Source organism: Podarcis raffonei, chromosome 13 (genome assembly GCF_027172205.1).
Source record: "Podarcis raffonei isolate rPodRaf1 chromosome 13, rPodRaf1.pri, whole genome shotgun sequence".
Taxonomy (NCBI): Eukaryota; Metazoa; Chordata; class Lepidosauria; order Squamata; family Lacertidae; genus Podarcis; species Podarcis raffonei.
The window spans coordinates 18,486,143-18,512,482 of NC_070614.1; the positions used below are offsets into that span (position 1 = coordinate 18,486,143).

At 48.3% G+C, this 26,340-nt stretch overlaps 1 protein-coding gene across 6 annotated transcripts; it reads left to right on the plus strand.

The window, feature by feature from the left end:
• TSKS (testis specific serine kinase substrate) lies at nt 1-25,859 on the plus strand. 6 transcript variants are annotated; one of them, XM_053362529.1, is made up of 11 exons: nt 1-352; nt 2,078-2,315; nt 6,492-6,590; nt 9,994-10,077; nt 16,276-16,359; nt 17,645-17,970; nt 18,070-18,255; nt 19,775-19,933; nt 21,384-21,519; nt 24,260-24,388; nt 25,661-25,859. In XM_053362529.1, the coding sequence occupies exons 1-10, from the start codon at nt 156-158 to the stop codon at nt 24,386-24,388; spliced, it is 1,638 nt and encodes a 545-aa protein (XP_053218504.1). In that variant the 5' UTR covers nt 1-155; the 3' UTR covers nt 25,661-25,859. The 6 variants fall into 6 exon arrangements, with proteins under 6 accessions (XP_053218504.1, XP_053218500.1, XP_053218501.1 ...); XM_053362525.1 differs by having other exon boundaries at nt 24,260-24,384; XM_053362526.1 differs by having other exon boundaries at nt 6,495-6,590; nt 24,260-24,384.
• Nucleotides 25,860-26,340: the final 481 nt, after the last annotated feature.

Sequence of the window (26,340 nt, forward strand, 5' to 3'; positions counted from 1 at the left end):
GGCGCCACGGCAACTGTTGTGAGGTCATGGGGAGCAGCTGGGAGGCCTCCGCCCTCCCTGGAGTGCCGGTTGGCTTGGAGGCGGTAGATGTTCCCTGTCGTGGCACAGGAAAGGAAATCCGCGCTTGAACCAGATAATCCATACCCAACCCAGGAATGGCCAACATTGTGGTGAAGACCATCTGGCAGTCCAAGGAAATCAACGAAGCTGGAGACACATCGACGGGGACGGAGGGCCGGGCTCAGGGCAGCAAGGAGCAGCTGGGGAAGTCGAGCAGCCTGAAGGGCTTCCCCAAAAAGAAGAAAGCCGTCTCTTTCCATGGGTGGGAGCCCTGGGAAGGGAAGGGGTGGAGGTGGAGTTCAATGCACTACTCGGGACATGCTGGAATCTGTTGGGAGGGATTGGAGATCAGTGGTGGAGCGCATCTCTAAGTAGGTTGTTAGTGGGGAAGACCCTTCTCCACTGGCGACCCTGCACGAGATGTGGCCAAACTACAGCTCCCAGCTGCCCAAGCAAGCATGGCCGGTGGCCAGGGATGATGGGAGTTGTAATTCAGCATCATTTAGAGGGCCAGAGCTTTCCCCACCCCTGGTGTAGACAGTCCTGGGCTAGATGGGGAAGCAGCCTTAAGGTTCCCTCCAGACATCCATTTTATTGTGCAGACTCATGACACTTCATGTTCCTGATAGTGTATCAGTTCGGTTCCCCTTTCAACTCGCTTTGCGCCTGCAGAAGTTTCGGGGTGGCCATGCTGCTTCGTTCCCAATCAGTTCGTGTGCTGCAACTTCCTGCTGAAAACCTGTAATTTTTCATACCGCAAAGTATCGGCACGGTGGGGTTGTCGTGCTATAGCACAAGCGTTCCCTTCCAGACACCAATAATGCAATAAAACTTCAGAAGCTTCGCAGAACTAATAAAAGCGGAAGGGTGTGTGAATAGCCTGGTACAAATCCTCCACTAATGTGCTTATTATTGCATCGATGACATGTTGCAGAATGACCACCCAAACCCACCTAGAGTCTAGAGAGGACCTAAAGGCATTTTCCCACATTCCTGTGCAAGGGGTTTTGTCAACAGCTCTAGAAAGCTGGGTGGATGAGTGTGCCACACCAGAATTAGTGTGGTCTGACTCCTGATCTTTCAACAAAGATAAGTGCTAGAAATCTTCCTTCCTGCGATAACTCAGGGACCCAGAAATGTCTGCTTCGGTACCCTATGTCCCCTGAGCCCTTCCCATGGAATCAGAGATTTCTCACTCCCAGAAAACCTTGCTCTAGTCACCTCAGTTCTCGCTGAGCCACCTCAAGCCTGTTCCTCTGTCCTCTTTGCTCTTAGCCAGCCCACGCCTCAAGCAAGTATGGTTCTTAGAAAGGAACATCTTTAGCTGAACTGCACTGAACTGCCAGGCAAAGATGTGCTCAAGAGAGTTGTTGTCACTGACAACCCAGGAACCCTGGTTTTGTGTCTGCCCGCCCCCTTTAACCTACCTGATCCCTTCCTCTCAAGACCTAGGATTTCTGCCTGCTTTCCTTAGGTATTTGGCTTAGAGAAGGGGTTAGAACTTGGAAACTGTAGTCTTGGGAGACCAAATTGTCACTGGCCAAGAGCCAAGAGCATCCTCTTAGAAAGTGACCCCCTTCTCTCTGACCCCCCTCACAACTTATGCCACAATAAATTTGTTAGCCTCCGAGGTTCTGCAAGTCCCTTTTTGCTGCACCAGATGAACACAGGTGCTTCTCTGAGAGCCAGTGTGGTGTAGTGGTTAAGAGCGGTAGACTCATAATCTGGTGAACAGGGTTCGTGTCTCTTCTCTTCCACATGCAGCTGCTGGGTGACCTTGGGCTAGTCACATGTCTCTGAAGTCTCTCAGCCCCACTCACCTCACAGAGTGTTTGTTGTGGGGGAGGAAGGGAAAGGAGAATGTTAGCCGCTTTGAGACTCCTTCGGGTAGTGATAAAGCAGGATATCAAATCCAAACTCCTCTTCTTCTTCTCTTCTTCTCTGAAATTGATCGCCATGGGGTGTCATCTTGGCTAATGTATATGTTTGCCTTTTTCTCCCCACACACACACCTCAGGGTTGAGCCCACCGTGACCAATGAAAACCCCAACCTCAACTTGAAGCGTTCCTCCGCCTGTACCAACGTTTCACTCCTGAACCTAACGGACGGAGAGCGCGATGACTCCACCACCACGGAGAATGAATCCACAGATGACGGGGGTCCTCCGGGAGGAGCCGGTGGTGAAAGAAGGGATCCTTTGCTCCCCATCAAGTCAGCGTGGTCCGAGGATGAAGATGACACCTTCAGCCAACAGGTAAGGAGAGCAGTTCTAAAGACGCATTGTTCTGTTGTGAGGGCGGCCAAGGAAACCACACTCTTCCCAAACAGAGACTCTCGCCCTTTCCAGGCCTGGTCATACATTTCAGATCCATAGCCCAGCCTTGATAAGTTGCTCCCAAACCATACAAACCACAGAGCAAGTGGTTCCCAAACCGTTTTGGAGCACTCGCCCTTTGGTTCCCTGAACTCATCCCCAATGCCCCATGCGTCACTCTATAAAAAAGTGTAACGGTTTGCACAATCCGCTAAGGAATAAAATTCAAAACACTTAATTTCACACTTATTCAAAACCCAGTTAAAACTGTTTAGTTTAATTCATTCAGTTAAATTGATCGACAGCTTTTCAAAATCTGATAGTTGTTTGCATCTCTCTGCCACCCTCTTACCTCTCCCTGGTAACCTCACTGCCCCATAGCAGGCGGAGCGGCCCACTCTGGGAACTACTAGAGCGCTGCAAATGGACGGGGGTTGGTACTGCCTGAAAATTTGGGCTGAAGTTCAAGTTGCAACAACCAAGCATAGGGTGGGCTGTTTATCACCCTAATAGGGGAGGTGTTTCACCAACCCCCAGCCCACCCCACAGACAGGCATAAAAAATTGTACGAGGTCGTCTATATGCATTAGATGTGAGTTTACAAATAAGTGGCATAATTTAGATGCAATGCATCTCACCGTAGTGGGAAAAGCTGTGGGGGAGACTGTGTTGCTGCTCGATCTTGCTAGACAAGCCCAGGCTGTTGACGGGCGACTTTGAGGTCCCTCTTGCTCTCCCTTTATAGAATCATAGAATTGTAGAGTTGGAAGGGACCTTGAGGATCATCTAGTCCAACCCCCTGCGATGCAGGAATATGTGGCTGTCCCGTAAGGGGATCCAACCTGCAACCTTAGCATTATCAGCACCACGTTCTTAGTTGTTAAACCAGACTTGGACCACACAGCCCTTCAAACAGAGGACGCCGTCCTCTGCAAAGTAGGGCACAGGGCCACCCTTGCCAAGCAAGGCCAGGTTTTTAAACTTGAGCAGAAGCTACTCTGAACAAACATCAGGCAGATGCAGAATCTGTCGCTGACACCACCTCAGGGTGGTGCTATTTCTGCAATGCACCTTGATCAGAGGCTGCAGCAGGTGCAGAATGTGGAGCTTCCCCTCCTATGGGTGTGGGCTGTTGTGGGTCACATAACTTAGAGGCTGTAGATCATGCATGGGCAAACTCCAGCCCTCCAGCGTTTCAGAACTACAGTTCCCATCATCCCTGACCACTGGTCCTGTTAGCTAGGGATGATGGGAGTTGTTGTTCCTAACATCTGGAGGGCCGGAGTTTGCCTACGCCTGCTGTAGATTTCAGCTCCAGGGGTCAACATAGGCATCTTCTTCCAGCCATTTGGGAAATATTCCAGTGCCTTTAGGTCAGGGCTGGCGTTTGGTTAGTAGGTCAGGGCTGGCGTTTGGTTAAGCAACTCGGAAGTTTGGTTTAGAAGAAGAAGAATAGTCTATTGGTAATGAACCTCCAGGATAAGATGGGATTCTTGTCTCTGGGCCAGATCAGAGGTGTCAGAGCAGCCACACATATTTCTGCATGCATCTGAAGCATTCACACATAAGGTGCAGAAGGGTTGCTTACATAAAAATGAGTGTGGGAGGCTGAGGGAGCTGAGTCCTTCCACCACTACCTCATTGCATTGCGCTGCTTGTTTTTGTGTGTGTTTTTTTACTTATATAAAAAAGCAGTTTTCTTCTTTGCCAAGCTAATTTCAAGTAGGAGAGCTGGACTTGGAGCAAAGTGCTTTTCAGGCAAGGCAGTGTGGAAAGGCAGGGCTAGACAGATCTGTCCATTTTTCCACCTTAATTTGAGTTCTCTACATTTCCATATCAGTTTGCAATAATAATAAAAGTCCTTGCGAAAATTCTTCAGCATTTTTAGTGCAAATTTCTCCTAATATTATATGTGGGGTTTTTCCAAAGCAATTTCCCCCAATACGGTGCATTTTTGTACGCTATTTTTCACCAGTATAGGCATTGTGAACCACCTTGAGATCTATGGATTAAGGGCGGTATACAAAGTTAATAAATAATAATAATAATTTTAATGTTCACTTTACCCTAATACGTATATGCATTTTTTGTCCATGTAACTTGGCTGGGGAGACCTGCATTGCAAAATTTAGAAAAACTGCTAATTTCAAAGGATGGCTGTTACAGTTCACATATTGTTTCAGAAAGTTCGAATTAGGGAAGTTCGCCTTTAACTGCGAACTGAATTGAATTTATCCCACATCCCTCGGTAAGGCAAGGCAGGAGATGAGATGGGTAGCCTCCCTCTGCCAATGCAGTCCTCTGGTATTAAAAAATAGACTCACACACATGCCCCATATGCATAGAATAACCACTTTTGGAATGCTTGAGACACATTGGTTGAATTCAGGCAAAATGTAAAAACCACGCCTGGCTTAATGGTGCATGAATACCCATAGAACTAAGGAAGGGCTTGGACTGGCATGTCACCTTCACTTCCTAGGGTGGCAAAATCATAATGAAGATATTGGGACAGTCACTTTACTCCACCCAGCTCTCCATTATGTGGAAGAATAAGGGGGAATGGCAAGGGCAAAGTGCACAGAGGTTGGGATCCCTGTGTAAACCAGCACGCCTCCTTTCTTGGATTTCGGTTGGTCTTACATGTTGCTTAGAAATAATCCAAATGAGCAATTCCAAGGATTTGCTTTATTGTTAAGAAGAGTGCTGGATTTAAAGGTAAAGGGACCCCTAACCATTAGGTCCAGTCGTGGCCGACTCTGGGGTTGTGGCTCTCATCTCGCTTTATTGGCCGAGGGAGCTGGCGTACAGCTTCCGGGTCATGTGGCCAGCATGACTAAGCCGCTTCTGGCAAACCAGAGCAGCGCACGGAAACGCCGTTTACCTTCCCCCTGGAGCAGTACCTATTTATCTACTTGCACTTTGACGTGCTTTCGAACTGCTAGGTTGGCAGGAGCAGGGACCGAGCAATGGGAGCTCACCCCATCGCGGGGGTTCGAACCGCCAACCTTCTGATCGGCAAGCCCTAGGCTCTGTGGTTCAACCCACAGCGTATCTAGTATCAACTGATAAAATGTAGTTTAATCATAACTTCACTGGTTACTAATTCATATATGTGCAGTGGTGTTATTTGGGATGTCATATATTCCTTGTAAAACTAATCAGGGCACGTATTTGGAAAAAAAGGTTGTTGTCGCTCTTCTCTTGTGCCTTCACTAGCAGGTAAAAATGTACCAGGTGTAGTTTTTTTGTAATTTTTTTGAAAAATATTTGTTCCAAAAAAGCCAAACAACCCACCCCACACTGCATCTTCCAAATTTCTGTATGTCCCGTTGTTCGTGGCATGGGGTTAGGAAAAAGTTGACTACTCTGGAAATGTGTGCTTCTTGTGTCCGACGGCTTTGGGACTGGGTTGAACATGGACAAGTGGTAGGTCAGATGTGTGGCTATCGCTGGCCTACCACTCCCATCCTCCCTGACCTCAGGCCATGCTGGCTGGGGCTGATGGAGTCCAGCAGGCTCTCTATGTTAGGGGTGTGGTCAATCCAAACTTGCAAATTCAGGCTGTGCCGTATTCTCTTAGATGTAGGGCTGTGCTTGTGTGCGTGATTCTGAATTACCTTACTCTGAGCAAGAGCCCTGCCACTCTCCCCTTAAGCATGTTTTTAAAAGCCTTGGCTTTAATATATAATTAAATTTCTGAGTGTTATTAACAAATTCTATGAGGATAATATTCCCTCTGGCAACTGCTCTCCCTACCTTAGATTCCTTATCTGGCAAGGGCCGTTTCCTGGGGTCTCTTGCTTCTGTCACCTGGGGTTGCAAACCTTTTGAACTGCCCCAGTCTCCTCGTTCCACTGGCTTCGCCCTGAATAACTACCCCTCGCTTTCTCCCATTTAATTGCGACACCAGGAAATTCATCACTGTGCATGAATTGTGCCCTTGCCACCTTGGGAGCATTCAGCCTCCCTGTGGCTGGTGGTGGCATCTGCCTTCAGGCGCCCACCGGCTTCGTAAAGCCCTCGAGTTGAAATAAATGCCCAGGAAGTGTGGAGAGGTCAGGAGTTAAGCTGGACTATTCACCTGACCCACCCCCTTCTTACGCTCTCCCCCAGCAGGTAGTGAGCAATAGCGGCCTATTGCGAGCCAAGGACTCCATCACCAGCCTCAAGGAGAGGACGTCCAAGGTCAACCGCCATGTTCAGAACCTGCAGGTCTGGAGATTGTCCCCCTCCCAATGCCAGTTCCGCCACAGGCCACACCAGCTAACACCACCCCAAGCTTGCCCTGTTCATCTCACGCAGCCATGGACCACTAGATCACTGGTTCTTTAACTTGGCTCTTTTAAAGGCTCCTTGTTCTATTTTGCTAATTTTTGAGGAGGTTTGTTTATGAAGGAATGCCTTCTCTTTTATGCAAGCTCCTCTGGTGACCGCTTTCATTGCATCCCACAGGAGCAGGGTTGTTATATTGTCTACATCGTTTTCCTTGAAGTAGTTTTGGAGAGTTTTTGTGAGACTCCCTCTAATTTGTTTGTAGTTAGGATGGGTCTGAAGGACCATGATGGGGTGTCAAGTTTCTGTGATGACTGCATTTTGCTAGCTTCTGTCCTGTGGGAGGGGACCCAAAAGGCTTCTGAATTCACTATCCGCTGCTGTGCCTGACACATGTGGTCACAGTTCGGGGAGCCAAGCATTTTTATCCCCCCCCCATAATTTTTTTGGGGGTCCCCTCTCAGTGTTCTCTACTGTCAGGGAGCAGAGGAGGCCAGGTGTAGAGCTGAGTGCAGCTTCAGTGGCTGGCTGGGTCCTCCTTCTACTGTGGAAAGCAGTTTATAATCATGATCATCATCATACATTTAATGTATTTTTAATCTTTGTTGGAAGCCACCCAGAGTGGCTGGGGAAACCCAGCCAGATGGGTGGGGTACAAATAATAAATTATTATTATTATCATCATCATCGCTGCGTTCGGCTCTGTCCCCTGGCTCCTCCCGAAATGTCATATCATACATGACATCACATGCACAACCCGGCCCACTCAATATTGGGCGCAACTTGGCACCTCAGTTACAGTCCAGCAAAACTCTATGCACACCCAAGGAGAACAGCCCGCCACTGGTGTTTCCAGTGAACTGTACACTGCAGCTGCTTTTACTGCTGAAGAGTCAAGCTGTTTTTCATTTTTATGTTTAAAGTGACTTGCCCCTTCGGCCTACGGTGTATTTTTGGCTCTTCAGCCTTTCCCTTTACTGTTTTTGTTGGCTAAAGAAACACCAGGACCACAGTTTAAGAACCAGTGAGCTAGGCATATATATATCCACCTCAGTACCTTAATCCTTTTCACATCAGAAGCATTTCTAGGCCGTTGACTTGGTAACGATGCCCCACCCTCTTGTGATAGTAGCCTGATTTGCACGTAATACTAAACCATGGTTTGTAAAGCTGCGGTTTATCAACCATGGCTTAGTGTTGTGTGTGAACCCACCCCAGTTTATTAACCATGGTTAAAGGTATCTTGTTAACCAGGACTTGTTTATAAACTTTAATTCATATTAACCATAGTTTAGCATTGTGTGTAAACTCAGACATTCTCCTTAGCTGTGGTTAAGGGGCTGTCAGCGCCCCATAATTACAGAGCTGCATGTGAAGACTTGGCTTTTGTCTCCATTAATAGGGAAAAGATGTAATAAACCAAGGTTTAACCGAATGGCTGTCAGTCACCTCAGATTTATCTATGGTTTTTGAACTATGGTTAACATTAACCATAGCTTAACTTTATGTGTGAACCAGGCCTGTATGTATGTTGAAGGGGGGTTGTGATGCCCAGAATTCTTCAAGTATCACAGGCATTAAGATGCCTTCTAAAAATTAAAATTGCTTCCCTGACATCCAAACTTGGGGGTTCTGTATCTTTAAGAATTCTGTCACAGGAATCAGTGGTGGAAAAAAAAATTTGGAAAAAGGTGTGGATTCTAATTTGGGGTTTTTGATAAGAACATGACTGAATTTCAACTGTTTTATGAATTTATGTGTCTTGTGTTTGCCTGTTTCATATGAGGGTGGGGACACATTGTAGTTCTGTATTGTTTAGCCTGAAAGAATACACAAAAAAATAACAAGCTCTTCTGTCACCAGTAGAGCTTCTATATAAAGGGAAGATGGAACAGGGGTTTATCAAAATGTCTTCCCTTGCAGCCCACTTGAGAGAGCTAAAAAATAACTGAGGCACAAAACTGAAGTGCAGGGGCAGAACCAGTCACAAAATGGTAGCAGTTAAGGATGACATATGGAATAAGCAGCTGGCAACCACTGACATCATTTTCTATTGATACCTACCATATTTTTTGCTCTAGTCTATAAGACTCACTTTTTTCCCTCCTAAAAAGTAAGGGGAAATGTGTGTGCGTCTTATGGGGCGAATGCAGGCTGTGCAGCTATCCCAGAAGCCAGAACAGCAAGAGGGATCACTGCTTTCGCTGTGCAGTGATCCCTCTTGTTGTTCTGGCTTCTGAGATTCAGGATATTTTTTTTCTTGTTTTCCTCCTCCAAAAACTAGGTGTGTCTTATAGAGCAAAAAATACGTAATTCTTCGGAAATGTCCCCCCCCCCGCCCCCAAGCAATTTCCTTGTGGCAAGGAGCTCCACAGTTCAGCTTTCCTCAAACAAAGTACAGGCCTTGGCTCTAGAAGTAACATGTCTTAGCCTCCCCATTTTAGGCAGAATTTGCTGACCCAGAGGCTCTATGTAGGGCAGGCAATTCATTTTATATTTTCCCTCCATGCCACCATGCCTCACCCAAGTAATTTTACTCATCTATTCTTATTTCTGCTCCCCCTTCCCTTTCACATTTGATTTGTACCTTTGCAAACCAAAGGTTCATTCCTCCTCCCTGCCCCTTTTATGTTTCACCTCTTCCTCCTTTTATTCTATTCGTTTATTTCCCCAGCTGTTGCTATTACCGAAAAATATCAACCTTCTCTCTGCCTTTCTAATTTCCTTCAACATTTCCTCTGGTCCTTTCCCCTCAGAGGAGCAAGACCCTCCCATTTTCATCTCTCCTCCGCCCCACAGTGGCAGACGTGGGGCTTTTAAATTTCAGCAACGCCAACATTTGGTACTCTCCCCACACCTATTGCTTGCGCCCTGAAATCCACCTCTGTCATAACTTCTCAGTCTCCTGAACCTCTTGAATTGGCATGCAAGGAGTTTATTTTAGCAAGCAGCAAATCTAGCGTTGGTCCAAGCAACATGGCCAGCGGGCAGGGTGAGCTAGCAAGCAGGCGTCTGGGTGTGTGGTGGCGCTGAGGCCTGCCACCGCTTGAGAAACACTGTGCTGGAGTGATTTAGGGAAGTTTTTAATATTTAAGGCTGTATTGTTTTTAACACTCGATTGGAAGCCGCCCAGAGTGGCTGGGGAAACTTAGCCAGATGGGCTGGGTATAAATATATTATTATTATTATTATTATTATTATTATTATTATTATTATTTGGCCACAAGGCTGCTGGAAAGGGAGAGAGGTGGGGGCTGCTTCTTTGCAGGGACAAGGCCACCTCTTGCACGTCGAGAACACGCTCTCCGCCTTCTCAGCCGTTCCCCTTCTGCTCTGTGTGCAGAGTGAGTGCACAGTGCTGTGCGAAAACCTGGAGCGGCGCAGGCAGGAGGCTGAGGACCTGGAAGAGTACTGCACCCACCTCAAGGTGAGGGATGTCTTAGCCGGCTCAAGACATAGAATCATCATAGACTTGTAGAGTTGGAAGTGACATAGAAAAAATAGGGGTGGCTGGCTTTTGCTGCCCAACTGCCCAAGGGACTGAGTCCCCTAAGTCCATGATCGGTCAGAGGTGAATGGATGGAGGCAGGGTCCGGTCAGTGGTGGGGCTAGCCGCTCGGGCACCCGGAGTGGCGCACAAGCCGTGCACCCGGGGGCAGGGCGATCTGCCCAGGGGGCCGATTGGCGCGACCGCGACCTGCCTGGGGGGGATTTAGTCACACACCCCTCAGGGATGACACCCGGGGCAGACCGCCCCCACGTATGCCCCTGCATCCAGTGAAGGCAAGGCAGATCTTTATTTTTGTGTTGCAACAGCGTTCCCTCCCCTCCTGGCAAGGAAGAAAGAGAGACCCCGAACCACGAAGAAACATCTCTTTTTAAGGGTTTGCATTTTTGCGAAGGACAGTCCCTTCTACCAACAGTCAGAAATTACATCACATATAAGGTGGGGTTGCTGTGGCTCAGGCAGGTCAAGGTGTGATATCCAAACATTAGCATTTGGTAAGAGCCTCAGGATGCCCGTCAGACATCCCTCAATGCAGAGCATCTGGGCAAACAATGACAATTAAGATACAAAGGAGGTTCATAGATATAGGAGAGGAATTCCTTCAGGAACTTCCCCTGATTGCTATCTGCCTACCTGTTCTCAGGCAAGAGGGAATTAAGGAGGCAGAGGAAATATTGAGAGTCTTTAGGAGAGCTAAGATGGCTTTTGGGTTGCTCACCTGTACTATTTTAGACATGTAGTTTATATACTTATGTATGTGCAATTATCAACATTTATTCTATATTTAAGACCTTAGAATTCCTGTAACAGAAGGGACCTCATGTTCGGGGTTGTTGGGTGGGAATCAGCTGTGCCAGGCAAACCCAAGCAACCATTTCTGCTCAAAAGTAGCGATATCTTTACTAAGAAAGGCTGAACAAAGAACGTGAAAAGAGACACCAAAGGTCTGCCTAGTCCAGCATTTTGCTTCTCAAAGTGGCAAACCAGATGCCCCTTTGGGAAGTCCACAAACTGGTATGGAAGGCAACAGTCCTTTCCTACTGTTGCCCCCACAACAGCCAGAATTTTGGGAATACATTGTACAATACAATGTATTAGGAATACATTGCCTCTGAACAACGCCACTGACTTACCAATTTGCTGTGAATTTGTCTACTTCCCTTTTAAAGCTGTTTAAAGCTACTTCCCTGTTAAAGCTGTGCCTGTTGCCACACCTTGTGGCAGTGAGTTCCATATAATAATTATGCACTGCAGTCTGTCTTGAACCTACTGCTGATCAGATTCATTGGAGGTCCCCAAATTGTAGAGGTCTGCATCTATTTTTTCTACACCACATCTAATTTTTACAAACCCCTATCACGTCTGTACAGTACTTACGATCTAACGACGTTCATGTTATGTACTGAAGTTCTCACCCTGGGCCAGCAGGGGGATACTGTAGATAGTTTTCCCTCAGGTCCACATATGCAAATAAGGAATTGAAAGTGACGTTCAGTGATTGGATAGTTACAGAATGTTGTTACTGTTGCGTTGTAGTGGAGCTCTATATAAGCAGGCTGGCTGAACCCTTCAGTTCAGTTCTGTTCTGGGTCAGTGAATAAACAAGAGCTGTTTGAAGAATCACTGTGTCGTCTTGATATGTTCACCCACAACAACAGTTCACCAATCTTATATGTGCTCCCAAAACGTTAGCTTTGTCTTGCATAGAAATGTGCTTTGACGTTTTGAATCTTTTTAAGCTACAATTCCTTGAACGTTTATCAATGGCAACCATTGGGCTAGAGTTCTATGAGGATTACAGAAGGAGGGAGGAGGTCAGACTGTGCCCTGGCCAAAGGCCTGGTGGAACAGCTCTGTCTTGCAGGCCCTGCAGAAAGATGTCAAGTCCCTCAGGGCCCTAGTCTCTTGTGACAGAGCATTCCACCAGATCGGCCGAAAAAGCCCTGGCTCTGGTTGAGGCCAGCCTAACCTCCCTGTGGCCCAGGATCTCCAAGAAGTTTTTATTTGAGGACCCTAAGGTCCTCCGTGGGACATACCAGGAGAGGCAGTCCCGTAGGTACGATGGTCCTAGGCCGTGTAGGGCTTTAAAGGTTAAAACCAGCACCTTAAACCTGATCCTGTACTCCACCGGGAGCCAGTGCAACCGGTATAGCACCGGGTGAATGTGATCCCGCGGCGAAGACCCCGTAAGGAGTCTTGCTGCGGCATTCTGCACCCGCTGGAGTTTCTGGGTCACTCTCGAGGGCAGCCTCACGTAGAGTGAGTTACAATAATCAATAATGACTAAAGTGCCCAAGAGCTGTTCTGACCTCCCCTTTCATCCTCTCATTAAAACCCGCCTTGCAAGATCATAGTTTACTTAACAAGGAAATAAAGACAGGCATTGGTAAACGGCGGCTAGAGTGCTTCGATTTTGCCTTCCATTAGAATTTTCAAATGATGCTTTTTCATGGGCATAGTCAAGGGGTTGCTGCCCCCGCCCCATCAAGTAAAACAACAGAAATACTGAACTAACTGACGAATCCCATCGGTTCTTCCCCACTCCCCAAAGTCCTGCACCCCCTAACAAAAATCCTGGCTACGCCCGTGTGCTCTTTGCTTTTGTCATGCATTTAGCAAGATGGTCTGAAAGAATGTAAATATGGAAGTAACGTTCCTGTTTTATTCCAATTGGTGGGGACTTGTAAGTTGAGGGAGGGGGTGGGGTGCGTATGGACTTAATTCTTTTGGCTCTGCCAAATCGGCAAGGATTACACAACAAGCTAGATTTCAGAATGACATCCGTCTGAATGAGTTGGCGGGAGAGCCTCAAGGCAGTTTGTGTTTGTTTCCATGGCAACGGGAGTACTGCCAGAGGCCCAGGACAAATGGAAAAATCCCCTTCTTTTAATGCAGATTTTCAGGGGAATCAACATGCTGCTAACAAAACAAAACAAACTAACATGGAGTAGATATTAATGGGTACCATTCATTCAAACTATTTTTAAAAATAATTAGTGGGATAATTATGGTTAATAATCACATTTTTATTATATCGTAATGTATTCCGCTTTGTTATTGTAATGCCATTTCACTGCACTTTATTGTGCTCTGTGCTACTTCTTGTATTTTAATTGGTATTATTCTAGAATTAATCTAAATAAGAACATACGGAGATGGAATGATATTGAGTGAATTATTGGGTGTGGTGTGGCCAGGTTTTTTAACAGTCTATGTTTTTTTGTGACTGTGTGGAACCCAGTTCAGCTGCTGGTCTCATTAGATAGTAAAATCAATGTTAAATTGCTGTTTTAGGGGTTGTTTTTAAAAATCTGGACCGGATTCATCCATTTTGCATTACAGTGGTACCTCGGGTTAAGTACTTAATTCGTTCTGGAGGTCCGTTCTTAACCTGAAACTGTTCTTAACCTGAAGCACTTTACTTAATGGGGCCTCCTGCTGCCACCATGCCGCCAGAGCCCAATTTCTGTTCTCATCCTGAAGCAAAGTTCTTAACCTGAAGCACTATTTCTGGGTTAGCGGAGTGTGTAACCTGAAGCGTATGTAACCCGAGGTACCACTGTACTTTCTATGGGAAAGCACACTTTGGTTTTGGAACGCTTTGGTTTTGGAACGGACTTCCGGAACGGATTAAGTTTGAGAACTAAGGTACCACTGTATACCTGAGTTTCTAACACTGATTCAGGCAGCCCATGCCCTGCCTGCTTACTTACTTACAACCAGTTTAAGAAATGGCACTTCCTTTCAGCTTCTTCCTCCTTAGTCTGAGTGTTGCCCTTGCAAAACTCAGCAGGGAAGAAGAGGATTTGCTATGCCTGCCTCCACTTACTCTCAATCGCCAGAGATTCGAAGTCAGAGATATAGTTCCTTTTATGCAGAAGAGCAGCAACTTGTTGATGATGTCAATGGCATTCTGGCTTTCCAGCTCTTGATGAAGACCAGTTCCTCTCCAGCAACAAAGGAGGTGACATTGTCCAGGCCAGGAGAACAGGGTAGCTCCTGCCACACAAATCATCCCTCAGATATCTGGCTTGAAGGCAGTTGATTTGATTGTCTGTGTCATCCAGACCAGTCATTCTGGATAAATGGTGCACAGATTGATTGAATTATTGTTCTCTTTGTATAACGTGCCGGGGTTTTTTTAATGCAGACTTAGCTAGATAAAATGCGTAGGCTATGTAATTATTAGTATATACAATTAACGAATTAGTTGATTCCGTTTTCTTGATATACACAGTATTGATGTACAGTAAGCCCACAATTAGGGGACGTGGGTGGCGCTGTGGGTAAAAGCCTCAGCGCCTAGGGCTTGCCGATCGAAAGGTTGGCGGTTCGAATCCCCGCAGTGGGGTGCGCTCCCGTCGTTCGGTCCCAGCGCCTGCCAACCTAGCAGTTCGAAAGCACCCCCGGGTGCAAGTAGATAAATAGGGACCACTTACAAGCGGGAAGGTAAACAGCATTTCCGTGTGCGGCTCTGGCTCGCCAGAGCAGCGATGTCACGCTGGCCACGTGACCCGGAAGTGTCTTCGGACAGCGCTGGCCCCCGGCCTCTTGAGTGAGATGGGTGCACAACCCTAGAGTCTGGCAAGACTGGCCCGTACGGGCAGGGGTACCTTTACCTTAAGCCCACAATTTATACACATTTAGCTTGCATGCGTTCAGCTTGGCAAATAAAAAATAAAAATAAATAAAAAGGGGGCAGAAACTGGTGGGTGCCTGGGAAAAGATACTTCCGCAGTCCCATCCACCATTGAACCAATGTGTTTTGACTATACCTCGGGTTACAGACGCTTCAGGTTACAGACGCTTCAGGTTAATTCGTTCCAGAGATCTGTTGTTAACCTGAAACCGTTCTTAACCTGAGGTACCACTTTAGCTAATGGGGCCTCCCGATGTTGCTGCACCGCCCACCCATGATTTCTGTTCTCATCCTGGGGCAAAGTTCTTAACCCGAGGTACTACTTCCGGGTTAGCGGAGTCTGTAACCCAAAGTGTTTGTAACCCAAGGTGTTTGTAACCCGAGGTACTACTGTAAATATGTCAGAAATTAGATCAGAGGTTCTCAACAGGGTCCCTACCGCCCACTATTGGGGGTTTCAGGATTCCAGGTGGGCAGTAGGGGGTTCTACAGCACAAGCTGAATCCTCCTTCCATCAAGCACTGATGGGCAGTAAGGAAATTTTACCACCAAGAAAGATGCGTTGGTGAGTGGTAGGTATAAAAAGGTTTACTACCCCTGAATTAAAGGGATGCGTGTGGCGCTGTGGGTTAAACCACGAAGTCTAGGACTTGCCAATCAGAAGGTCGGCGGTTCAAATCTCCTTGACGGGGTGAGTTCCCATTGCTCGGTCCCTGCTCCTGCCAACCTAGCAGTTCGAAAGCACGTCAAAGTGCAAGTAGATAAATAGGTGGGAAGGTAAACGGTGTTTCCGTGTGCTGCTCTGGTTCACCAGAAGCAGCTTAGTCATGCTGGTCACCTGACCCGGAAGCTGTACGCTGGCTTTCTCGGCCAATAAAGCGAGATGAGCGCCGCAACCCCAGAGTCGTCCACGACTGGACCTAATGGTCAGGGGTCCCTTTACCTTTACCTTTACCCCTGAATTAGATCATTATAACAAAAGAGAAAAAAGCCCTATGGAAAATCACATATAAATTTTTTCCTGCTCTCTGGTTCCCTCTGGTGTTTCATATTTATAGCACATTCAAGTCGTTGTTTCTTTACTAATGTACCTGAGTCCATAATCTCCAGCTGCTGAGGAGCAGGGGAGAGAGAAATCCATGCTCCTTTCAGCTCACCTTTCCAAAGTGTCTCCAGCTACTCTTTTTCTGTGGCAGTGATGCTTTTGCCCCAACTTACGTAACAAAGCAGATACTCAGCAGACCTGACTGACAAGGGCCATTTCTTCAACAGAGAAACCAGTGTGAACTGGTTTCAGCAGTCCCCTTTTCTGCAGGCATTGCATCTTACAGCTTAAGGTCACAGGCTTGGAGGCGACCCCAAAGGAACATTTAGTCGAGCTTTATTCTCCGCACTGAATAAAGAATCATGTTAGCTCACTCTGTTCCCTTTCATGTTAGTGGGCTAGTGTTTGAATCTCTTGCGATCTTCTCCCCTAGGAGAGCTGCCGGAAGGTCTCAAAATCAGTAGAGGATGCTGAAATCAAGACCAACGTGCTCAAGAAGAACTCGGTGCTGCTGGAGGTGAGGGGGGTGCCAGGAGGTCCTAGAATAAACTGCTGCAATTTTGCATGCCATGCTCATAAAAATTGCCTATATGTGTGTCACAGGGCCAACAGGATTCACAGGTCAGAGAGGGAGATGCGAGGCGAACATGCAATTAGTTTTTTATTAAGGAAAAAAAATACAAGGAGGCTCATAGAGGCAAACCCCCCTAATGAAGAAGCTGCTTGAGGCCCTTTTCTATGTCAGAGGTTCAGAGGGTGGCAACAAGAGAACGGGCCTTTTCTGTGGTGGCTCCCTGACTGTGGAATGCTCTCCCCCAAAGAGTTTTCCCTGGCGCCGTCATTTCATGTCTTTAGGTACCAGGCAAAAACATTCCTCTTTACCCAGGCCTATGGCTAATAAATAATCTATGGTCTGTGGAAGTGTGGGGTGGGGGTGGCGGAGGATAACTATTTTTTTATTAGGCTGTCTGTCAATATGCTTTTTATTATGCTTTTATCACTCACGTTCTGTGATGTGTTTTTAATGTTGTACACCCTCTTGGGATCTTTTGCTAAAGGGCAGTATATAAATTGAATTATTTATTATTATTATTATTATTATTATTATTATTATTATTATTATACATTAGGGTTGCCATATTTCAAAAAGTGAAAATCTGGACACAAAAGTTATTGAGTGTTTGTGTGTGTGTGTGTGTGTGTGTGTGTGTGTGTGTGTGTGTTTTAGCCAAAGTTGTTGAGGGGTTGTTGTTGTTTTTTGCCCAAAGTGGTTGCCCAATCGTTTCAGCAATTTCAGCCCATACTCTGCTTAAGAGGGCCGAATACCGGCTATGTCCGGGAAATTCTGGACATATGGCAACCGCATTACACATGAATTTTATTTACTTGCAAACTAACAAATGAATGGATTGATAATTTATTACGGTCAGAGACCAGCTTATAAAACACACTTGGGGGTACAATCCCAGAAGGGAAACAAACATTTAAAACAATGTACAACAATAAATTTTAAGATTATAAATGCGATATGTGTATAGACACTTGAACTTTAAGATAAGCTACTGCAGAGAGATGGCCCAGAGTCACCCATGGAACCGAGTTTGGGGATTTTCTTAACGAACTAGTTTGGGTGTGGGATGGTTTGCGCCTACAGATCTGTACACAGAATCTGGCAACCATCCGGGTCGTCTTATGATCTTTGCCTAACAGGAAAAGGTCAAATTTTAAACAAATGAATAAATGAACCAAGCAACAAACGAGCATCATTTCCTCCCTGTTCCCCAAACGCGGCTTCCATTTAGGAGAAGCTGCGTTTCTTACAGCGGCAGGTGCAAGCAGAGGATCTCGGTCGGCAGGAGCGAGAGTGGCAGGAGCTGGAGCAGCGAATGGCGTCCGGGGTCTCCAAGCAGCTCCTTGACTTAGTGGGCAGCGCAGCAGCCTCACCCCTGAGAACCCCCAGCCTGGAGGAGGGTGACCTGCAGCGGGCCACTGCCGCCATCCTGGCATCCATCAACAGCCTGCGAGGGGCGCTGGAAAGCGGGCAGCCACGAGCAGGGCCAGGGGATGAGGGGGGCGCCGATGGAAAGCTAAACACCGCCGCCACCTTGGCATGCGTGGAAGAGATCAGGTATCGAGCAGGAGTGGGGAAGGGGGCACCTCGTTCGAGAGAGCCCTCCCTGCCTCCCAACACGGCTATCTTTTTTTCTTCTCGTTTCCCACGTTTTAGGAAATGCGTGCTGGAGCTGTCCGGGAGGTCTCAGCGGGATGGGCTGACCCAAAAGGAGGTGCTGCGGTTGCTGGCCCAGCTGGGAGTACGCTTGGAGGGGGTGCTTCCCCAGTGGGAGAGGACACACCTGGAACACGGCCAGGCGCTCAGGATGCTGCGGGAGGAGCTGGATGAGGTCTCTGCCACGTACGTGTTGTTCCCGAGCCAAATCAAGGCCCCCTTTCTCAAAGGACCTCTGGCCCACGGGACAAAAGGTGGCCCTCTGAGGTTCTCTCTCTGGCCCTCACCACTCTCCCTGGGCTAGGATCGCACTCTCCTTGGACCCCACTCCTCGTTAGCCCTTCCCAAGTCCTTTGGCCAGCTAAGAAGTGCCTTTGAATTGTTGGTAATGCCCAAATGCAGACGGAACAGGCACGTAGCTGCCTACATGTTGTTTGTGTGGCGGGAATGTTGCCTCATGTATCAAGGTGACCGTCACTCCACCCACTAGGGCAGGGGTAGGCAACCTAAGGCCCGGGGGCCGGATCCGGCCCAATCGCCTTCTAAATCTGGCCCACGAACGGTCCAGGAATCAGCGCGTTTTTACATGAGTAGAATGTGTCCTTTTATTTAAAATGCATCTCTGGGTTATTTCAAGACCTGCCTGGTATTTTTACATGAGTAGAATGTGTCCTTTTATTTAAAATGCATCTCTGGGTTATTTGTGAGGCCTGCTTGGTACTTTTACATGAGTAGAATGTGTCCTCTTATTTAAAATGCATCTCTGGGTTATTTCAAGACCTGCCTGGTACTTTTACATGAGTAGAATGTGTCCTTTTATTTAAAATGCATCTCTGGGTTATATGTGAGGCCTGCCTGGTACTTTTACATGAGTAGAATGTGTCCTCTTATTTAAAATGCATCTCTGGATTATTTGTGGGGTACAGGAATTCATTCATTCCCCCCCCCCAAATATAATCCAGCCCACCACATGGTCTGAGGGACGTTGGACCGGCCCAGGGCTGAAAAAGGTTGCTGACCTCTGGCTAGGGTCTCTGGCCCTTCCTCACCACGGGGATGTGATTCCTGGATGCTGGTCCACAAGGGAGTACAGTCAGTGCCGGATTTACGTATAAGCTAAACAAGCTATAGCTTAGGGCCCCACTCTCTTGGGGGCCCCAGAAAAAATTCAAGGGGAAAAAACTGGACATACATTTCCAAAATATAAGGTAAAGGTAAAGGGACCCCTGACCATTAGGTCCAGTCATGGTCGACTCTGGGGTTGCGGCGCTCATCTCGCTTTATCGGCCGAGGGAGCCGGCGTACAGCTTCCGGGTCATGTGGCCAGCATGACTAAGCCGCTTCTGGCGAACCAGAGCAGCGCACGGAAACGCCGTTTAGCTTCCCGCCAGAACAGTACCTATTTATCTACTTGCACTTTGACGTGCTTTTGAAGTGCTAGGTTGGCAGGAGCAGGGACCGAGCAACAGGAGCTCACGGGGATTTGAACCGCCGACCTTCTGATCGTCAAGTCCTAGGCTCTGTGGTTTAACCCACAGCGCCACCCGCGTCCCAAAATATAAGATAAAAAACAAATAAAATAAAACCAACGTACAGCAGCAACAGTGTTTTGTGTTGTGTAGGCTCCTACGATGTAAGTCATGGGCCCCGCCTGCTAGCCTGCTCCCTAAAATATCACCGGTTTCCCCCTATCTTCCTGTTCCAGGGCCAAGCGGACGTCTGTGTCTCTCACCCAGCTCCGCGCTGACCTGGATGGCCTGTGGCAAGTGAAGTCGCTCATGGAGGATGTGTCAAGGCACCTCTCAGCACTCAAGCCCCTGGAGACACCCGACAGGCACCCTGCTAGCTGTGCCAGATGTTCCAGGTGCCGGCTTCAGAGACACACATGGGTGGATGGGGGGTCAGGATGGGGGCATGAAAGCCGAGCCAGGAGCAAGGATGCCGAACCTGGGATAAGTGTGGGCAGGAGGCTGGGCACAGCACATTGGTGGAAGGGCTCCAAGACCGTTCATCAGCCTTTCTCAACCTGTGGGTCCCTGGATGTTATTGAACTACAACTCCCATCACCCCTAGCTAGCAAGGCCAGAGCTCAGGGATGATGGGAGTTGTAGTCCAACAACATCTGGGGACCCGCAGGTTGAGAACCGCTGGTTCAAATGATATAGCGGTGGCAGACTCTCACCATTTAGAAATCCCTGCACACGCATGTTATACGTTGGAGCAGCGTAACGGCAGGGCCACAAACGCACTCAATATCACAAGATCACTGGAAATTCACGGAAGAGAAGGGGGCAATATAGTACACAAGCATGCAGGCTCATGTTAGAATTGGCTGCCGCCAGAGCTTCAGAGCAGTCTTGGCAGTTTCCTGCAAAATCAGGTGTTAAGATTTGGATACTTACTTCCGTTTCTTCACAAAAATAATGAACCAACAAACCTCCAGTCTTCCTGGTATTGGTATGTATGTTTGGAAGTATTAAGAAGAGACCAAACCACTGTGCCTTAAGCGGCTGATTATTTTCCTGGTCTGTGCTTCTAGAGATAGGAAGAGCTTTGCTAGATCAGACCAGTGGACCGCCCAGTCCTGCAGCCACAAAGCAGTGGCTAAACAGATGGCGGTGGGAAGGTTGCAATCAGGACCACAGCACAACAGCACTCTCCCCATTTGCTGTTCCCAGCAATAATAATAATAATAATAATAATAATAATAATAATAATAATACTTTATTATTTGTACCCTGCCCATCTGGCTGGGTTTCCCCAGCCACTCTGGGCGGCTTCCAACAGATATTAAAAATACATTAAAACATCAGTCATTAAAAACTTCCCTAAGCAGGGTTGCGACTGATATCCAAAGGCAATCTATAGCTGCCACAACCTTATCCTCCCTGAGTGGGCCTGTACCCATCTAATCAGCCTGCATAGCTCAGTGGGCTAGAGCGTGGTGCTGATAACGCCAAGGTTGCAGGTTTGATTCCCCATATGGGACATCTGCATATTCCTGCATTGCAGGGCGTTAGACGATCCTCAGGGTCCCTTCCAATTCTACGATTCTATGAGTCCATAACTGGTTTTCAGAAGCGTTGAAGCCTCCAACCATCTTGGCTGGTAGATGTCAATAGCCACCACCATGCAGTTTGTCTTAACCATCTTTTAAAGCCATCTAGATCTGTGGCCATGACTGCCTCCCCCCCCCTTTTTTTAACCTAAGCAGGCAGAGATCCTTCAGGGAGCGCAGGATAGGAGAAGGGAAGGGGCTCCCGACCTCTTGTCCTTGCATGAACCCTGCTCCATCTTTTCTCTCCCGGCCACAGCTACAGCTTTGTGAACACAGACGCGCTGAGACAGATGGTCGAGCATGCCATGGCGCCCGTCCTGGAAGAGCTGAAGCAGAGGGCGGTCCCCCCGGGCCCATGCCCCAGCTGCCAGCGCTTGCAGAAGAAGATAATGGTACCGTGATCCCTCTGCACCCCCCACCCCACCCCCAATAAAAAGATTCCAGAGTGCAGCCTTGCTGGAGCATTCTTCTGCCCTGGGGCCTGGACCTCCAGAGATCTGGGCTCAGGTAGATCCCTCCCCCCTCTGTGGTGGGCTCACTCCCCAGAAAGCTGCTTTACATACGAGCCTAGTATTGTCAACTCTGGCGGACAGCAGCTCTCCAAGGTCTCTGGGCAAAAAGGTTCTCTCCCCATCCTGATTTACCTGGGATGCCCTGAACTAACAAGAGCTCGCGATTGAACCCAGGGCCACCTGCCTGTGAAAAAGGCCATCTCCTCCAGGGCTGGGCCTGCTCTCATAGCCTGTAGGGCTACTGCTTTTCCTGTAGCCACTTACTGGGCGACTGCCTCCTCCGCTGCATCGCTCTTTCTCGTTTTTCTCTGGCTTCCATAGAAATAATAGTGGCCTTACATCTTTTAAAAAGGATATTCCTTCTAGCAGGGGAAAGGGGTGGGAATTAAAACAAAGGAAAAGTTATCGACTTCTCACCCCTTAAAATTCCAGGGTTTGGGGTGTGTGAGATGAATTTACATTTATATTTCGGAAATGTTTCATTCCCTGGCCATATACCCTTCTTTCTGTGCGCAAGCTTCAGGTTTTCTGGAAAGCAAAACAGGGGTCTCTTTATAGAAGGGTGTGTTTGTGTACGTATACTCTCAGCAGTTGCACCTTGTTCTGGAAGTTGAACAATGGATGCCTGAAACAAAGAGAAATGTAGCTCTGCCCTCTGTAATTTTGGACTATAACTCCCATCATCCCCAGCAAGCCTAAAGGGAGAGAGCGTTTTTGTTTCCCTTCCAGCAATAGGTGTCAAGCCAGTGAAATTGCCAAGCACTGGTGGCACAGTGGCTAGCCTGTTGCCTTCTGGGTGATGCTGAGCTACTGTCTCCCTTCATCCTCGGCCACTGGCTGCGCTGGCTGAAGCCAATGGGGAGTTGTACCTTTTTGTGCAATTGCTGGAGGGTCACAGGCCAGCCACCCCCTGCCTGTAGGACTTGAATTGGGGAGGTGCTAAATTCTCCCTCAGCCTTGACAATCAGAAAGTGGCATTTAGCAGCTCAACTTTCCAGCCAGATCTTTTACAAGGTGGCTCCAAGCATCAAACAAATGCATCGAGGCTTCAGCCTGATTCTTACTTACCTGGTAGGAAGCCCTACTGGGACTTCACAATAGACCTGTATAGCAAGGTGTGCCATTGGGTACCTATGGGAGCAGTTGGTATAAAAATATTTAAACAATTTTTACAACAGAGGGAGGCGAACTGAGGGGCCTTTAAAAAAAAGCCTCTGACATCACAGTGGGAGATGTATAGGAGCAATAAAAAAGGAAGTGGTTTTTAAAATAAAAAAAATAGAATGCAAGGGTTTATTTGGGGGGGTGAAGAGGTGGGGTGGGGGTAGTTCTTAGGTGGCCACCAAAATCATTTTCGGGGGCACCTGTCGCCTGTGGCTTTGCCACCTGTTTTAAAGAACAGTGTTTTGTTTTAGCCCTTATTAGTGCCTTTATTAGGGACACGGGTGGCGCTGTGGGTTAAACCACAGAGCCTAGGACTTGCCGATCAGAAGGTTTGAATCCCCACGACGGGTGAGCTCCCGTTGCTCGGTCCCTGCTCCTGCCAACCTAGCAGTTCGAAAGCACATCAAAGTGCAAGTAAATAAATAGATACCGCTCTGGCGGGAAGGTAAACAGCGTTTCTGTGCGCTGCTCTGGTTCACCAGAAGCGGCATAGTCATGCTGGCCACATGACCCGGAAGCTGTATGCTGGCTCCCTCGGCCAATAAAGCAAGATGAGCGCCGCAACCCCAGAGTCGGTCACGACTGGACCTAATGGTCAGGGGTCCCTTTACCCTTTACCTAGTGCCTTTTGGGGTTCCCAATCCCCCAAGCACAGCTTTTTCCACGCGGCTCCTTTTCGGCTGCAGCGCATTACCCTGGCTGCACCAGAGATGGAGGCCTCTGTGGTTGCCATGGGTGCCTCTCGCCCATGCTGCTAGCCCCCTTGAAGGAAGCAGGCCCACACAGCCTTCCTTAAAATAACCTGAGCCATGCGCTCGGTGCTCAACACAAGCTAGTATCTGCCCTGGGAGGTGGCGCCTGGGCTCACATTCTCAGCAGCACATACCTGGATGCTGAAAAAACCAATGCGGGACATGCAAAATGTCTTTTGCATCAAATACCAAACTTACTTGTGCCCCTCGTTTATGGCCGAATGAGACAGGTGGCAGAGCTTGCCAGACCAGCAGTCCCTAGCTGTGGCTGGCAGCTGCATCTTTTGATACCGAATTATCTTGATCGGCAACCTTTTGACATATCAGCTGCTACCTTGCAGTATCTTCTGGCCCTGTGCACCTGGTTTTCTCATCCTCAGCTGGCATCCCATTGCTTTAGGATCATGCACAGCCACCAGGGGACGCCACAGAAACGTGCAGGGACACAAGAGGCTCAGTAAACTTCCTACTAAAATACCTCTGCCGTTTCCAAGTGGACCCCTGTCCTATCACCATCTCCTAACAGCCAAAGCATAGCAAGCTGGTATGGCTTGCCAAATCGACAGCTGTAGTTGGTGGTGACTGCTGGCAGCCCTAAATTGCTGGCTTGCCTCTACCCTGGTTGGGTGATGGCTCTGTAGTCCTTCCTTCTCTCTCTCTCTCTCTTTTACCCCTCTCCAATTGCTCTGGTCACTGGGAGGCAGGATCTGGAACACACGGCTGTGGACACTCGCGCACGAGCAAATGCCCTGAGTTCGAATGTACGCCTAGCCCAGGATGATGCCCTGAGAGCCAAGAACTATCTGGAGCGGGCCAAGATCGCCACGGAGTGAGTAAGCAAGGAGGGGGAAGCACTACAGATGGTGCCTGCTCTGCCTTGCACATTCTACAGGCCCATGGAACTCCCTGATCCTGGAGCCAAACCCTTGCAAAATTCCACCTCCACCATGATCAAGGTGTCTCAGCCCAGTATTCCTGAAGGAGCATCTCCACCCCCATTGTTCAGTCTGGACATTGTTCAGTCCAGCTCCAAGGGCGGTTCCCTCACTGCAAGAAGCAGGGTTACAGGGAACCAGGCAGAGGGCCTTCTTGGTAGTGGTGCCCACCCTGTGGAATGCCCTCCCATCAGATGTCAAGGAAATAAACAACTAACTTATTTTCAGAAGACATCTGAAGGCAGTCCTGTTTCAGGAAGTGTTTAATGTTTGATGTTATATAGTTTTTTATAATATTCTTTTGGGAGCTGCCCAGAGTGGCTGGGGAAACCCAGCCAGATAGGCGGGGTATAAATAAATAAATCATCATCATCATCATCCAAGGGTAAATGCATTAATTAGGGCTATCAGCTGATTGAAGACATTTTAACCAACTAACCAAATGAGTTTTACTTAATGATAAATTAAATCTGCATGCAGCCAAACCTAACTTGGGTGGTGGTTGTTTAAGATAATGCTTAGCTTTCCACATAGGTCACACCCACTCAAAATTTAAAGTACACGGATGCTCGCACAGAATCCTGGGAGCTGTCGTTTACTCCTCACAGGGCGACGGTTCCCAGCACTGTCCACAGCTACAGTTCCCAGGATTCTTTGGGGTCGAGTGCTTTCAATGTGTGGGACGCTCTCTCTCCCACTCTGCTCTTCCCATCAGCTGAGTTGGGAAAGCCAAACCACAGAGTGGCCGCCTGAGTCAGCGCTCGTGGTTCCTTCTCGCCAAAGAAACCACCGCTGGGATACTGAAAAGCAAACCTCAACTTTGGGTTGTGGTTTGTTTAGAAATAAAAACAAGCCGCAAGTGCCGGTTTGGATGTGATGGTAAAAGCCAGCCACTCTGCGGTTTCGCTGCTCAGCTAAGGGAAAGGCTGAGCAGGAGAGTTCAGGCTCCCTGCACCAGTGCACATCAAAACTCATGCATGGTTGCGGTTGAATGACAGGCTCAACTGATGGGGCAGGAGGGACCCAAACAGCTCATGATGGGGTACTGGTTAGTAAGGCTGCCTATCAGCCAGGATCCGGTGGTGGGGGACACATACAGAATGGCAGGTTGTGGGTCTATAACTCTAATAAGCAGCCAACTTTCATGCTTCTCCTTCTCCTTTCTTGCAGGGATAAGGCTACTGCCCTGGATTACCTCCAGAACAAGCTGAGTTCCCTCCACTCGCAGCTGTCCCTGGTCTCCCAGGAGGGAGGGCCCCAGTCCCCAGCGGCCTCCGCCACTTCCTCTGTAAGCCTCGCCAAGCGGAACTCCTGCCCTTCCGAATTAAACCGTGACTCCCAATAAAAGAGAGATGGCTGTGACTTAAAAGCTGTCTACCTCGTCTGTTTGGAAGCCAGGGAGCGGCTCCAGGGGAAGAACCAGAGAGGGGACCTCTTTTGTATTTGCTCCACTGGCGAGTCTGGAGGGAGCCAGCCGAAGAACTGGCTGTAGAATTTAGGGGTGGAATTCAGTGCTTCTTTATTATTTGATCATTTGCTGTCAAGCAGAAGCCTTTCCACTTTCCAAGACAGAGTGCTCTCCCATCTTTTCCTCCTGCTGGCTTTCTGGGGGTTCTCCCCCCCCAGCATGAATTTGGGGGACACAAGGGTAGCAGGGTGGCGGAAGCCCCACGGCACCATTGGGATGGGGTTGGTTGAATCTGGCCCTAGGTGCTGGGTGCCTATATTTTTATTCCAGCAAACAGCTCAATGCGGGAGGGTGGGAGGCAGGAGGCAAGGGAATGGAAGAATAGCAAGGGAAGTTGTGGGGAGGTGTAGATGCACGGAGTGAGATCAGAGAAGCTGCAGGT